The 16,980-nt window shown below is 36.0% G+C and overlaps 2 protein-coding genes across 6 annotated transcripts in view; one reads left to right on the forward strand and one right to left on the reverse strand.

The window, feature by feature from the left end:
• The window catches only part of DNAI7 (dynein axonemal intermediate chain 7), a 71,788-nt gene extending 70,973 nt beyond the window's left edge, over positions 1-815 (forward strand). For all 5 annotated transcript variants that reach the window (XM_057702200.1, XM_057702202.1, XM_057702204.1 and 2 more), the window contains one exon: positions 278-815. In XM_057702200.1, the coding sequence (XP_057558183.1) occupies positions 278-556 (279 nt within the window). In that variant the 3' untranslated portion in view covers positions 557-815. The remainder of the gene's footprint in view (positions 1-277) is intronic.
• Positions 816-880: 65 nt separating this feature from the next.
• The window catches only part of IRAG2 (inositol 1,4,5-triphosphate receptor associated 2), a 96,702-nt gene continuing 80,602 nt past the window's right edge, over positions 881-16,980 (reverse strand). The window contains 8 exon segments of the mRNA XM_057702199.1: positions 881-1,285; positions 2,196-2,303; positions 4,302-4,403; positions 4,698-4,747; positions 4,865-4,927; positions 6,678-6,721; positions 7,608-7,755; positions 14,038-14,172. Of these exon segments, the coding sequence (XP_057558182.1) occupies positions 1,042-1,285; positions 2,196-2,303; positions 4,302-4,403; positions 4,698-4,747; positions 4,865-4,927; positions 6,678-6,721; positions 7,608-7,755; positions 14,038-14,172 (894 nt within the window). The 3' untranslated portion in view covers positions 881-1,041.

Here is a 16,980-nt window from a genome sequence, read left to right on the forward strand (position 1 = left end):
TCTTTGTTGCTATTGTTATACCCCAGCACCTAGAACAGTAACTGGCACTTGAAGTCATTCAATAAATATTTTTTAAAGAATTAATACATTTTGATAAGCTCCATAAACACCAAGGTATAAACAGTTTCATGCTTAAAAAAAAATGGGACATTAAGGATATTTCTTTTTATCTTAGCAATCTGGGGAACTCAACTGAGCCCTTCAAATAAAATACTCTACTGCCAAAATAGCTAATACAAGAGGAACTAGTCACAGATTCTTCTTTCTTATTCTTCAGGTGAGGGAACACCTTCCTGAAGAAGAACCCATTCAAAATCCTCATTGGACCCTTTTAATGTTTAGTGGTGATAGGGCACAAAGTCTCAAGATCAATGAATCCAGTGATGCATTCTCTGAAGCCCTTAAAGAAGAAACTGAGTTTCATTCTACTTTATATCACATGGTTAAGGATTTTGCTTCTAAAGAAGCAATGAAGAAAGTGAGGCATTCCAACTGCCAGTTTGTTGACTCTGTTTGCCACATGTTACTCTCAACTAGATTGCTTAGCTATTCTTAATCCCCACTGAGAAATTTTATTCAGTATGAAGAATCAAGCAACTTGGAGAAAAAGCGGTATTTCTTCAATAAAGTGTAATGTGTGAATATATGTCAAATAGGCTGTTAAAATGATCTAATCAGCATTTTACACTCAAATTTTATTTTTTTAAGAATTAGGGGTTTTCCCCTTCTGCATGCTTGGCCTACTGAGACTTCCAACGTTCACTGCATGAAAATTTGAATGGTTCTTTATTTCAATAAATTTTAACAAACAATAATATCTCCTCTTCAAAAAACCCATTAAAAAATCACATAGGCAGGCTTCCTCCCCATTATATTTTAGTTAGGAAGGTAATCACAAGAAGAAGGAATATAAAATATCTTACAGTCATTCTGAGAACCTCTGGTTCCACGCTATAATTTCCCAGCTAAAAGTTACTAATTTACAAAGTTCAGATACTGAAACTTTAAAAACCAAGATACACACACCAGGATGTGCTGCAGTCAGACTGGTGGTGGCCCATTGTGCTGGAGTCTGGTAAATGGCCACAAGATATGTTCCAGAGACATCCAGGGGTTCCCATCCTGCGCGGGAGCGGCATCCACGGACCTCTGGAAAAATCGGCCTGTGAAGAAGCTCATCAAAGCTGCAAAGAGCACAATGAACGCGACGGAAAGCCAGAGTGCCTTATTGGCCTCTCGGATGGAAGTCTTGAGATTTGTTGCCCAGGAAGCTATCGTGTCGTAACTACAAGGAAAACACAAAATCAGCATGAGGTAATCACAAGAATCTGTTTTTAGAAACACTCCTTTTGTCAACAATAATCAAGTCATGCATCTGCCCTACGTAATTCCACCAACACCTCCTCATAACAAGCTACATAATATGATCTGTGCTCTTGGCTTTGGCCATAATCTGCTCCTCCCACCCCTTATAATTTTTAGAGTTAAAGAAATGATGTGCTAAGGTAAGAATCTGAAAGTTATGTGATTTAGGCACTATCTAACTACTAAGAAGTATATCTGAGTATTAATTTCATTCTTTCCATCAGGTAAGGCAATTTACATTCTTATGGTAGAAACAACATTATTTATTGGGTAGAGCTGGGTATATGTGTTATGTACTTATAAACATGTCACTTATTTCTCACCATACCCTGGACTTCTGCTGTACTTAAATTTAAACTCTTCCTTTTAGAAACACCCACCAAAAAAGCTTATTAAAGCATCATCTATGTTTTTGAAAATAGTTAACTCTGTGTTAGACACTATACTAGGCATGTTGATACATGTGCTAATTCATTCCATCACGATAGCAAAGCAAAGACATGGGTACGATTATTATCCCTATTTTAGAGATGAAGAAATCAGTGCTCAAAATTGGACGCACTTGCCCAGGTCACACGGCTAGTTAGAGAGCTAATTCGAGCCTGGGCCATCTGGTTCCAAGGCCACTTCTTAACACTGTGAACTCACCTGTCTCTTGCAGCTCACAGGTTCAGGGATAATTCTTATAGACCATATGGAGTTTGTTACTCATCTTATGTTTAACATTTTGAAAGGCCTTTTAGTAATTTGATTAAGATTAATACTGCTAACCCTGCCTTACCTTCCCCCATTCCACCAAAATGGTATCATTTAGCAAGTAGACAACTTACATTGAAGAGACATCCCATTTTGATGGATTGTTTTTCTTTTCAGAAAGACTTAGCTTTCTTGTCCTTTCTACTGTTTCTTCTCCAGGTGGTTCTGAGTCATCTTTAGTTCTGTAAATAAGTATTGTTTTTAAATATTAAACTATGGATAATGAGCTATAACTATTTATAAGATATTGCTAAATTTTACTGTATTAGCAAGAAGGCTTTGCAGATACTTGTTTTGCTTTAGAAAGATTTGATAAATACCTAATTCTGAAAGTCAAATTACCAACTTTATATTTTTAATCTGCAATTTAATTTTTTAAAGTAACTTTCTGTATTTAGAAAAATAGCAAGTGTCTTTTGTAGAAAGTTGGGACGCTAGCCAAAGAACAAATTAAAAAGGGGAGATTTACAAAGAACATGTGTGTTAGTCAATTCTCACCACTCATAATTAATAGTGTCATTACTGTGATTTTCCTTCTGCATGTGTGTGTGTGTGTGTGTGTGTGTGCGTGTAACTACACTTTAAAAAACAAATGTGGATGCCGTATTTCTTCTGTGGATTTTTCATTCAACATATAGTAAAACTTTTCTCATTAAGTATTCTTTTACCACACCTTTTTTTAATATTCTCTATTAACAATCGATTTTACTCTTTTCTCTGTAGGTTTTTTGAGCAATGCTAAACTGGAATAACATCAAAGTGTCATTTCTTCTTTCTCTAAAAAATCTTAATAATTTTAAAAGTATTTAAATTATTCAAAATAATTCATAGTACTTTTACGAAGTATTTATGTTCAGTGTAAAACTACCTAAAATAAACCAGTATTTAGTGAGCTGAGAAACAGCAATTGGGTTGACTGTATTTAAATAACATCATATTATCTAACGAGGGGTGCTTCACCAGAACAAAAAATTGCTTCATTATTCACCTTCCATGTTTCATGCTCACTGAGTCCCTAGTTGGATCTGAATTTTGAAATCCCAAGCTCAGAATTCCCTCACAACTGCCAAAGGGAACTGTGTCTCAAGGTTTTTGTTTTTGTTTTTGTTTTTGTTTTTCAATCAAACGTCTGCAGGGAATGCAAGTGGTAGATTTCAGTTTGGTTTTTAAAGAAACAAAGCCCAAAGCCAGAATTCGTATAAGAGTCTCAAGGTTTCAGTCTTTTGTTTGAAAAGACTTCTCAGTAGAAATCATACCATTCTAACAAAACTTTTAAAACAGATTATAATCTTTTTGAGGAAATAATCTGTTAAAAACCCAGATCATAAAATATCCATTATGTTAACTCTAAATCTAAAGAGAGTTCAATACATGTAATTAAGCTCCCAGGATTGTTTAAGGTGGCGGGGGCGCGGTGGGGGGAAGGCTTTGAAGGTAGGAACTATGTCTTTTTTATCTTTACATCCCTTAAGCTTGAGCATAGCGTGTCTCACATAATAGGCACGCAATGAACCTATAAAATCAACATAAAATCATTTCATTAAGTTTTCTACAGATGAGGAAACTGAGACCAAGTAAGGTTAAGCAGTTTGTCCATCATCACCCAAGGATTTAGAGGCAGCATTTCTCCATGTCCGTCCCTCTTGCCCTCTACCTTTCGCTACAGAAGTATATTTTATTGGTTTAACTTGCTAAATATAGAGATAGCAATATAGAGTTTTATGTTTCTCCTACTCTTTATTCACTTAAAGGGAGGCTGGATATATATACATAATGCACACATATTACATATGTGCCTATAGGTTATACACACACATACACACACACGTGTGCGCTGTATATAATTCATCTATGTGGATGCACATTTTATTTTTATGGCTCTTTATGGACCTTTCCCCCTGATGATAAGATACCTATGCAGAAGAAAATTATCTTCAGAAATCTGGCCAATTCTAGGCTCTCTTCTAACTTAAGACCACAAGCTTGCAGTACTGACAGCTACAAGAGTGAATGTATTCACAAGTAACATTTATATAGTGCTTTATAGTTCATGAAAGTCTTAAACAATGAATGATCTTTTTGATGATGTAGTATTGATCTCATCTCCACAGAATAAAAGTGATCCCCACTATTTATGCCCCAGTCACATCAGGCTAATAAACACATCAAGTTTCACCTACTTTAGTTCACATTTTTCTTCTTCAGCATCTGCCCAGGCATAGGTACTAATAAATCGATGTAAGGAGGGACGATGTTCACTCTGCTTTGACCCCAAAACACGCCTAAATAAAGATGATTATAGCCACTTGTCAAATATACTTCTGTAGCCATTACCAATTTATTTCCCACCACCTAAATCAATACAAAAATGATGTGTTCTTATTTTTTCCTTGGCATATTCATGTAATCCGTATTTCATAAGAAAACAATTTCATGATCACATGCCAATTTTTACAATTATTCTGCATATATTCTGTACAAATCAAGTGTTACTATATCAACTATTTCAAACATTTACTTTAGCCCAATCATAAAACAGTAAGGTTCCCAAAGAGCCACCTTAAAATAACACTTACCAACTGCTTGACCTCCTACTGAATCGGTCATTATTTTCCAGCCCAGCCACCTTTAAAGTTCAGATGTTAGAGAAATAATAAAATATGAATTTAGTGAAGTAAATTTATACTTTTGTCATATGAAAATCAATTTGCTTTTGACTAAGAACGCTTAGAAATTTGCTTACCATTCCTGCATTTCCAATATTTCTGGGCAAAGAGGCAATGGTCACTCTTCGAAGAGAAGATGGCTACCCAAATGGGGAAAATGTACATTTAGAAAATCCTCAATATTTTATCCTTCTATGAAACACTGACGGATATTCTTGTATGTACACATCCATGTACTCAACCACTGATGAGTTAAACAGGAGACTTATTTTCAAGAATTTTGTTACAACCAAATTGCCTTCCAAATTACCTTCCAGAAATATTCTGCCAATCCATATTCCACTTTCTCCAAAATGGGGTAATTTTTTGCCAACCATGTAAGGAATATAAAGCTTTCTGTTTAGGTTTCTAGTAACACTGAACATTCTTTTCCTATGCCAAATAACCATGTCTGTAAGTGCTCTGAGAACCACCTGTTCATGATTTTTGCCTATATTTATTTTGTTAATGATATTTCTCGGCAGAATGTTTTTATTGTTATTGCAGCCAAATCTTTTCATCTATCACTTCCTCTCTTTTTTTTGTTATCTTCGTTTTTTTTTTTCTGGCCACGTCATGCGGCGTGCAGGGTCTTAGTTCCCCGACCAGGGATAGAACACGTGCCCCCTGCAGTGGAAGCACAGAGTCTTAATCACTGGACCTCCAGGGAAGTCCCTCATCTCTTCCTCTTTTGCTACTATTTCTTTTATGCTCGGCAAGGTTTTCCCCAACTCAAGAGGAGATAAATATGCACCTATTTTAGAGCTTTTTTTTTTCATGGTTTCATTTTTTCCATTTAATACATTTAAGGATGAGTATGATATTTTAATGAATGGATGTATTCAAACCTCAGCCTTGAGATTTGTACAGGAAAATGTTATATCATATTTTGTGGCTCTTCATGTTTAAATAAGTAGAACTTCAGGAAATAAACTGATGAAGTTTTATGTGAATTCTTTTCTTAAGCCACCATCCCTAATTTAATTTTTTAGGTTAGTTGAACATCAAAAATATCAAATTGTTGTCCAAAAACCTGGGTTCTAATCATGGTTCCATCACTACAAGATCATAACTAATCACTTAACTTCTGTGAAAGTGAATTTCCTCATCTGTGAAAAAGATTTGGATGGAATGATTTTAAAAGTCCCTTGCTCAAAAATTCTTTGAAATCCTGACTTTCAAACCGACAAAAACTGCTGACTGACTTTCAATAGCCCATTCTCCCCTTCTTATTTAGTGACAAATCCCACTGATTTTTAGTTAGGCATACAGCCTCCAAAATAAAAGCTGTGTTTTCATCTTATTTCCAACCAAGAATGGAAAGGGAAATGTTATCTGGGACTTCTAGGAAGTGTCTTCAGAGGGAGAGAGAACACCTGTTTTTGCGTGTTCCTTTTTCTGGAACACGACTCACTGTAATGACCAGGACCTGGTGCCCAGAACTGACAAAGCCATCTTAGACCTTAAGATGGAAGCAAAGCTCTGCGGATGATGACTTGGCAGAAGAGAAGGGGACTGGGCCCTAGGGATTTTGTGAAGTTGCTCTGCCACTGTTGGGCTGCTTATTCCCCACTTTGGTTTCACGTGAGAGAGAAACTATTGTTATACTGGCTTTCCTTTCGCTGCCAGGCAAACTTCATTGAGATACAAATGTTGCAAGATGTATAAAAGCATATATATATCATATAAACATAAACACACACACATGCATATATACATAACACATACATATGAACTGAAATCACTGTTGCCTTATGATTTACACTGAAAGCCATGTCGCTTCAAATAATATTTTAAAACCATCTCATCTATAACATTTGATAGACATTTGTTAAGTGCGTTAGTAATTACCTTAGAGTTTAGAGAAGCTGAACGTTTTTTAACTTGGCAGTCCTCTGAAAGGGAAAACACATTTGTGTATTTTAGGAATTACACATGCAACTTAATTCTTTACAAAGGAAAGCAAGCGACGGTCAGAAAATATTGAAGACCACAGAGACTACTGAGCAATTTAAATATCTGGTTATCATTTATTTGGTGATTCATAACATAGTAATCTGAATTATGTGTGCTAATGTCCACAATGCCTGCCTAGCACAGAGGGGGCACTAAATGAATGTCTGCTGAATAAATGAGTCCAAAATTACAGATCAGAAGATCATCAAATATTATTACTTTTCTAGAAGAGAGAGCAGATCATTAAAATGAAGAGTCTGCTTAGAAACATCTATACTGTCTATTTAAAACTATTATAAGATGTATACAAGCCTTCTGTTGAGATTTTTTCCATGGTCACCGATGGCTCCCTATTTTCCAATCCATTGATCAGCTTACTCTGCCACATTCCTTCCTTGTTCAAGGGATACAAAATCATTACTGATGAGAGGGGTTCATTTACACTATTGTGTCTTGCTTTACATGTGGAGAAAGAGCCAATTCTAACATATCTTAAGTAGGACAACACTGGGATCAACTCAATGAGTTGGATTAAGTATATTCTCTCATATGGCAATTTAATTTAATGAATTTTTGGTGTCTACCATAAAATTCATCTTGTCTCCTAATTTCTTTTCTGGCATCTTACTTTGGGCTATATAAATAACAGGAATGAGTTATTTCTTATATTCTTATACATATATTTCTATATATCATCTTCTAATATAACCTTACATAAGGCTCCTATACTAAAGGCATTATATAATAAGAATTAGTAAGAGAGAGAATGAAAAAGGAGAATGTTAGAAAAACATAACTGTTACTATTATCTTAAACTTTTATTACCTTCATCTTCAAGAGGGTTAAAAGTCCTTTCATTTTGCAAAAGAACCTGTTTCAGTTCTTCTAATTCAGCGTGCTCTTTGGCATACATTCTCTTCAGATTTTCTACATGCTGAATCATCACTTCAACTGCTTTACTAACCCTGCTTTCCTAGCAGGAAAAAAAAAAAAGAACAAATTTACATTGAAAATACGATCCTCGATACCCAGTTAAAAGACAGTGAATTAGAAACATGCACTTATCTTCACTCCATCCCTAAATCCTACTAAAATGACAAAAAGGGGTTTTTTAAAGGCATGAGTAGAGAAGGGTAAATAGAACAGAAGAGGATATAAAACATTTTTGAACTCCTGCCAAGTAGAAGGACTAGCGGTAAATGACTAAGACTTAAAAAGCTGAACCCTAAAAAAAGCACTAAGAAAAGCCTAGAAGCAACCTGGGTTGTACCACAGAAAGCAGCAAATGCTCAGGAATTAGTGGTGCCTTTAGAATCAAGCTTGAAGGTAGAACAGAAGAAATGGCTGAAAATCTGTGTGAAAAGCGATTAGATCCGCCGATCCCCTGCCTTTCTCAGGTCAGCTGAGCCCCTCCACCACATCTATGAAAGACTACGAAAGCTGGATATCTAGAGAGAGTTAAACAGAAACCGAGCAGTAACAAATAGTTGATGGTGAGTGGCTCATACAGAAAAGAGTAGATTTAAGCAAAAGTCTGTGTATGTACTGAATCTAGAATAACGGAGCCTTATTAGTCTTCCTTCCAACTATCAAACACTGGCAGCCAAGCTTACACTCTCAAGGCTGGCCGTTGGAAGACTTTTCTCAGAGGAATCTGACGTTGCAAGTTGAAAGTCTTAAAATTACCAACATTACGAGTATCCCAGTGAAACATCCTAGCTCGTGCAAAGCCCACAGCCGACAAGAAACTTCCCCACCCAACGTACACAGCTGTATAATGGATCATCACCAGTCAGAGGAAAGCCTCTAGCCAGAGGAAAGAAAATCAAAACACAGAAAAAAACCTGAAAGAAAAAACCTAAAACTTCAAGGAAACCATCAGTATCTTCAGAAAGGTACGAATAAGTATTGCATCTAAGAACAAGATATTAAAAAGCAATATTCTGAGAATTTTAAAAGTCTGGAAATTAAAAATATGATAAAAAATACGTAACACAAGCGTTTCAAGATAAGTTTGAGAAAATTTCTCTGAAACTAGAGCAAAAAGATGAAAATGTAGAAAACAGACAAGAAAGGACCAGTTCAGGAGATCCAACACCCAAAGATTAGGAATTCAAGATGGATAAGAAATGTGGAAAAATTCCATTAAATGTAGAAAAGGAAATAGTTCAAGAAAATCTCTGAACTCACGAAATAACTTGCCAGTTTATGTTCACTCACAGCCTAAAACAGTGGTTGAAAACAGATCCGTGCCAAGGAATAGAATATCCTAAGTAGGGGTAAGAGAATATCCTAAAAGCTTCTGAAAAATAAAAAGGGGTTATAAACAAAACCTCAAGACTGAGAATGGCATCAAAGTTTGATAGCAACCCCAGAAGCTAAGAAGAAAATGAAGCAATGTATGAAAAATTATGAAGGAAATGACTTCTAACCTAGAATCCTTCACCCAGCTACCGTAAAGACATAAAAAATAAAGACATTTTCAGTTATATAACATTTTTAAAAGTTTACCTCCCAGACATTCTTTTCCTCAGGAAGTTATTGGGTGAGATGTTCCACCAAAATAAAAAAAAAGTAAACCAACAAAGAAGGAGGTATGGGATTCAGGAAATGGAATTCAACTCAAGAAAGAAGTGAAAGAAATCTTCATTTAAGTATTTCTAGGACTTGTGTGGTGAGCCTGAAGAACAGCCAGTTGAGACTGACAGGTCAAAAATCTCCAGAAGAAACATCTCAATGAAGAAATTGACAGAATACCTGATGAGTTTAAATGTACTGGGAGATCTAGACTCCCTGGGAGAGGTTGAGAATAAATTAGAGACAAGTAAATAGAAAACTAAGCATAACAATCATGGCAAAGGAAGATAACTCCACAAAGAACATGAACATTGTGCAAAGAAGGAAAAGCCATCATAACAGACTACTGTCTCTGCTATGAATAGAATTTACACAGGCATAATAATGTTTACAGATAATATAGATCTAATATTATCACTCACTTTTTAATTAAAAATTTTTATTAAGATAATTTCTACAGACACAAAAAGTAGACAATAAACCCACACATATCCATCAACCAGTTTCAAGAACCACCAACATTTTGCCATATGAATTTCACCCCAAGTTTTGAATGCTATTTCTTTTTAAGTACAGGTGATGGACATCATGTTACTTTACCCATAAACATTTCAGTAAGTATCTAAAAAGAAAACAAAATAGGAGTGTATTTCCTTAAATAACCACAATGACATGATCACGTCTAACAATATTAACAGAAACATCTTAACATCATCTTATCCACATTCAAATTTCCCCAACTGTCTAAAAAACATCTACTTGAAGTTTTGTTTGAACTGGAACCTGACAAAATACATTCACTGTATTTTTTTTCTTTTTTTTATATTGCTGTGTAATTCGCAATATAAATTTTACTGTTTTTAAGTGAACATTCAGTGACATTCAGTACATTCACAATGTTGTGTAACCACCATTTCTATCTAGTCACAAAATGTTTTCATCACCCCAAAACAAAACCCCATACCCACTAAGCAGTTACTCCCCACTCTCCCCTCCCCCCAGAACCTAGCAACCACTACTCTTCCCCCATTCTAGATACTGTATATAAACAGAATCATACAACATGTAACTTTTGTGTCTAGCACCTATACTTAGCTTCATGTTTTCCAGATTCATCTACATTGTAGCATGTATCAATACTACATTCCCTTTAACAGCTAAATAATATATTAATAATATTGCAATTTCTGCACATCCTTGTCAATACTAGTTATTTTCCTTCTTTCTTTCTTTTTCTTAAAATTATAGCTATCCTAGTAGGTGTGAAGTGGCATGTCAATATGGTTTTGATTTGCATTTCCCTAATGATTAAGCATTTTTTTATGTAATTATTGGCCATTTCTGTATCTTCTTTGAAGAAATGTCTATTCAAGTTTTATTCCCATTTATTTTTTTTCCCATTTATTTTTGACACAAATTCAAGATTTTATTAAAATCATTTGTAAGTTGACATAATATCTCAGTGGTGAAGGACAACTTTTAATAAAGCAAAAATAATGAGTAATGTGAATAAACAGAAAAGTGAACAGTGTTACCTGTGACATTTAAATGATTACATGATTTTAATTATTTTTTTCATAATAAACAACTCTGTGAACACTTATTTAAGGATTTATTCCCATTTTTAAATTGGCTTATTTTTCCCAGATTAATACAATATCTTCCTACATGGTCTCCCAGTTTCCATTTAAACCCAATCCCCCACCCCACCCCCAGTGTCCATTCTTAATAAAACAGCCAGAACAATCCTTTTAAAACTTAAGCCAGGACTTCCCTGTGGCACAGTGGTTAAGAATCTGCCTGCTAACGTAAGGGACATGGGTTTGATCCCTGGACCAGAAAGATCCCACATTCCGTGGAGCAACTAAGCCTGTAAGCCACAACTACTGAGCCTGTGCTCTAGAGCCCACATGCCACAACTGCTAAGCCCATGTGATGCAATTACTGAAGCTTGTGCACCTAGAACCCATGCTCTGAAACAAGAGAAGCCACCACAATGAGAAGCCCACACACTGCAACAAAGACCCAATGAAGCCAAAAAAACAAAAAAACAAAAAACAAAACCTTAACCCAGATCATGTTACTTTTTTTTTCATGTTACTTTTTGGTTCAAAGCCCTCTAGTGGCTTTTCACTCTTTCAAAATAAAAAACAAAGTCCTTATGATGACTTAAAAAGATCGACATGATTCCCCTGCCCTCTTACCTCTTGGACTTTATTTTCTATGACTATCTTTGGATTATTGCACACCAACCATACTGGACTCATTTTCTGTTTGTCATATGCTAACTTAGGTCCCCAGTTCTAACTGTTCCCTCTACGTAGAATACTCTTCCTCCAGATATCCACCTGTGTTAGCCCTCACCTCCTCCAAGTCTTGTTCAAATGTCACCTTCATAGAACAGCCCAGCTGACTACCTGACAGCCTCTGTAAATCTTCAACCCCTCCCATCCCAAAGTTTTTCATCCTCCTTTTTCCTGCCTTTTGTTTTTCGTAACACTGATCACCTTCTAACACACTACATGTTTTCCTGACATCTTGTTTATTGTCTATCTCCTCCCACTAGAATATAAGCTCCATGAAGGAAGAATATGTGTCTGTATGGCTTAGATTAAGGTGGTAGCTATGGAGAGGGAAATGAATGGTTGAATTCTGGACACAGTCTGATGGTACAGTGAATAGAATTTTCCATAGGATGAGATGTGGAGTGTAAGAGAAACGCATTGAGAATTACCCCCAAGGTTTTTCAGCCCCAGCAACTGGAAGGACAGAGTTGCCCCTGACTGAGGTAAGGAGATAATGCGTAAAACAGTTTTTGGAGGGACCATCAGCAGTTTATTTTGGGATATGTTAAGTTCAAGTTGTTTATCAAACTTCCAAGCAGAAACGCTACGTCAACAGTAGCAGATTCTAACCTGAAACTCATTGCAGAGGTTTAGGATAAGCGTGTGAATTGGGGAGTCATCAGCTGACCACACGGGATAGCATGGGGATTGAGTGACGATGGAGATCAGACGTGCAAAGGTGAAACCCTGGGGCCCATCAAGATTAAGAGGGCTGGGAGAAAGAGGGGGGACCCATAAAGGAGCCTGGAAGGGACTGGCCCATGATATAGAGAGAAAGACCAGGGAATTGTGGTACCTGGAAACCAAGTGAGGAGCGTGTTTCCAGGAGGAGGATGAGCTCAGCAGTGTTGAATGTAGCAGACAGGTCACCAAGACAGGAAAACGAGTTGGTTACGGCTGATTAGAGTAGGTTTCAGAGAGAATGGGATGAGGGAAACTGGAAACAGTGAGAACAATTCTCTTGGAGGAGATTTACTAAAAATGGGAACAGAGAAACAGGGTGGGAGCCAAAGGAGAAAGAGTCAAAGATCTTTTTGTTCGTGTTTATTTTGTGTTATTTTTCCCATCTTAAAAACAATGTATTTGTGTGCTGATGGGAATGATTCAATAGAGTGGGGGAAAACTGGAGATGGAAGAAAGCAGGGAGAATTGGGGCCCGAGATTCTGAGTAGTTTAGAAGGGACGGGATTGTATATAGAGGTGGGTTAGCCATGGATAGGATGAGAGAGAGCTCATCTTTCGTACTAGGGAGGAAGGCAATGTCGAGGGTTTAGATGCTTGTAGGCTCAGAGCTTTTGGCAGGACCCTTCTGATTACCTCAACTTTCTTACTGAGTTAGGAAGCAAAGTCATTACTTGACAGAGAAGAAAGGGGAGGACATGATGGTTATTTGAGGGGAAAGGACAAAGTGTGAAATTAACATATAGAAAAGAGGCAGGGTGAATGATGGGAAGCCCCAAGGACCACTTGAGGTTTGTGATGAATTTCAGAAGAACTCCGTCAGCATACAGGTGTGAGATTTTCCATCTATGCAGGTATAATCAGGTGGAGAAATGGATTTAAAACAAGACTGTAGATTTTCTAAATGAGTAAAACAAAACAAGGGACGGAAAAGTGTTGAGGGTTTATGCAAGGGAGCATATACTGTGTTTGACCATGGAATTTAAGCTTGGTTAGGAAAGAAGAGAGATTACAATGAGGTGAAAGACAGTGAAAAGGTGTGTGGGGAAGAGATGGACAAAATAAATATTCATCTTTGTAGTAGGAAACCAATAAATACTTAAAACTGAAAATAAATCACTAAGCGACATTATAAGCACATTATTTGGAGATATGAATATAAACAAAAACAAACCAAAAGAGTTGAAAGTTGCTGCTCTGGAACATGGGAAATGAGATAATAAGCCTTAGAGAACTACTTGACGTTTTTTAAAAACTATGAACAAACATAACTTCAATCAAACAAAGAATATTATTCTCTAGTGAGGGGTTAAAAAAGAAACTAGAATATTAGAAGTGTGTAACAAATGTTCAAACTAAAACTGTCATCACAATGAAACGTCTCCTTCTTAGGAAAACATATTTTAACAAGTTTGTTTAGGTAGAGATTCAAAAATTTAAAGTCTCCCCAGATTTTCCCACAAAGAAATTTTGAAAATCTACTTCTCTATGAGTAAGTGTGCAAAGATGCAAAAACAAGGATACTTACTGTAGTATTTTTTAAAACAGGAAAATATCAGGAACATTCTGAAATGATCAGATACAGTTTTTCCCTAGAAATATAATCCACTTTTAGTAATTTCATTGTAACTGCAGAAATGGAGACAAATTACCTGGTTAATGGCTCCCAGCATCTCAGCCCTACTGGCCACTCGTGCTGTGCACTGGCTGAGGAACGTTATACTCTTCTCCAGCTTCTTAATGATTTCCTGGGCTTGGCTGTCATCTTCACAAAGAGGTGTTAAAGACTGCACAGAAAGCAAAGGATTAAAAAGTATCCAATCCAAGTGTTCAGCAAGTGATTCTAACACTGACTACCTTGTAAATGCAGATGACTCTATTATCTTTGTGGAAGGTGAAAAGCAGAAGTAAGGACCAATAATGAATGATACTGAAATATTAATACCTTTGTTGGTTATGAAGTAGACCTGTGCAGGTGTTCACAACACCTTTTATACTATTTTTGATCCCTTCCTTCTTTATTTCCCAAATTTGCTACTCCTTCGTGTGTGTTTATAGCTTTCTTCTACAATGAATAGGATGGGATGTAATTAATTGGCAATGGTAAAGAAATTATGTCTATAAATGAACTGAATGCACTACATGAGAAGCATAGTTTGAACTTTGAAGAAAGTAGTAAAAATACACTTGAATTAGATATGATTCTGATTACTATATCTGCTCTCCCATTGATGACAAGGTGAGATTGGGCTGGTTAGATAGGTAAGCCTTCATTGCCTTATGAATATTTATCTCAAACCTGTGCCCTTGATCCAAGAGGATGGCTTTCCTGATGGAAGGCCATCTGTTTCACGGGGCTGGAGAAGGAATTAAGAGAACAGCATATTTGGAAACAAACAAGTCGTTGCTCATTAGCTATGTGATCATGAGCAAATTTCTAATACTTGCCCAAATCTAAAATGGGCAAGTTTTATAGCATTAGAAAGGAAAAGTGCTGCCAATAAAACTATAAGGCATCATTGACTGTAAATTGCATCTTAATTCTACAAATGTTATAATATTAAGCTTTCTGATTTGCTTTTTCCTCATCTGTCAGATGGAGACAACTGCATCTTCTTCCCAGGAATATTGTGACATGAGAGGTAACAGATTCTAACTGCCTGTCACACAGTAAATGCTCAATGAATAGCAGCCACTTTTGAAACAGACAGATATGTATGAGTCGCGACTGGAAAGCTGCTAACCAACTGGAATGACCATTGTCAGACATACATTTTCCTATTGCAGTTTAAATAACCACCATTAGTTAGAAAGGGAAGAGCATATGTTAGTTGCTAGTCAAACAGAATATGGTTTACCAAGACTTAATCATGAAGAAATAGAAAACTGGAGTAGACCAATAATTAGTAAGGCGTTTGAAGCAGTTATAAAAAAAATCTCCCAAAGAGGAAAACTCCAGTTGTATATAGCTTCACTGGAGAATTCTATCAAACATCTAAAGAAGAATTAATACCAATCCTCCTGAAACTCTTGCAAAAAAAACTGAAGAGGAGGGAACACTTCCAAGTTCATTCTCTGAGGCCAGAATTACCCATACCAAAGCTAGACAAAAACATTACAAGAAAACTACACACCAATATCCTTTATGAATAGTGATGTAAAAATCCTCAACAAATACTAGCAAATTGAATTCAGTAGCACATTAAAAGTATCATACACCATGACCCAGTGAGATTTATTCCTGTAATGCAAGGATGGTTCAACATATGAAAATCAATCAGTGCAATACATCACATTAACAGAAAGAAGGATAAATATCACATGATCATCTAAATTGATAAGAAAACCATTTGACAAGATTCAACATCTTTCATGATAAAAATATTCCAAAAACCAGAAATTGAAGGAAACTACTTCAACATAATGAAGGCCATATATGAACACCTACAGCTAAAATCATAGTCAACGGTGAAAGGCTGAAAACTTTTCCTCTAGGATCAGAAACAAGGCAAGGATGCCCACTCTCACCACTTCTATGCAACTTAGTACTGGAAGTCCTATCCAGAGCAACTAGACAAGTCAAAAAAAATTTTTTTAAATCCATACTGGAAAGAATGAAGTAAAATGATCTCTGATCATGACATGATCTTACATAAAGAAACCCCTAAAGATTCCACAAAAAGACTGTTAGAACTAATAAACAAATTCAGCAAAGTTGTAGGACACAAAATCAACATACAAAAATCAATTGCACTTCTATACACTACCAATGAAAAATCTAAGAAGGAAATTAAGAAAACAATTCCAGGTACAACAGCATCCAGAAAAATAAAATAGTTGAGAATAAACCTAACCAAGGAGATGAAAGACTTGTACAATGAAAACTACAAATCACTGCTGAAAAAATGAAATAAGACACAAAGGGAAAGGCATCCTGCATTCATGGATTGGAAGGCTTAATTTTAAGATGTCCATACTATTCAAATCAATCTATGGATTCAATGTAATCTCTATCAAAATCCCAATGGCATTTTTTTTTTTGTAGAAATAGAAAAATTCATATGGAATCTTAAAGGACCCTGAAAAGCCAAACAATTTTGAAAAAGAAGTACAAAGCTAAAGGTATCCCATATCTTGGTTTCAAAACACATTACAAAGCTACAGTAACCAAAACAGCATGGTACTGACATAAAGACAGACCAATAGAACAGAATAGCATGCCCAGAAATAAACCCACACATATATGGTCAAATGATCTTTGACAAGGGTGCCAAGACTACAAAATAGGGAAAGGATAGTCTCTTTAACAAATGATGCAGGAAAACTGTGAAAGAGTAAAGTTGGACTCTTATTTTACACCATATACGAAAATCAACTCAAAATGGATTAAAGACCTAAATGTAGGACCCGAAACTATATAACTCCAGAAGAAAACATAGGGAAAAAGCTTCATGACATTATATTTGGCAATGATTTCCTGAATATGACACCAAAAGCATAGGCAACAAAAGCAAAAGTAGGCAAATAGCACTACATTAAACTTACAAACTTTTATGCATCAAAGGACATAATCAACAGAATGAAAAGGCAACCTA

The sequence above is a fragment of the Hippopotamus amphibius genome, chromosome 12 (genome assembly GCF_030028045.1).
Source record: "Hippopotamus amphibius kiboko isolate mHipAmp2 chromosome 12, mHipAmp2.hap2, whole genome shotgun sequence".
In the NCBI taxonomy this organism is placed as follows: Eukaryota; Metazoa; Chordata; class Mammalia; order Artiodactyla; family Hippopotamidae; genus Hippopotamus; species Hippopotamus amphibius.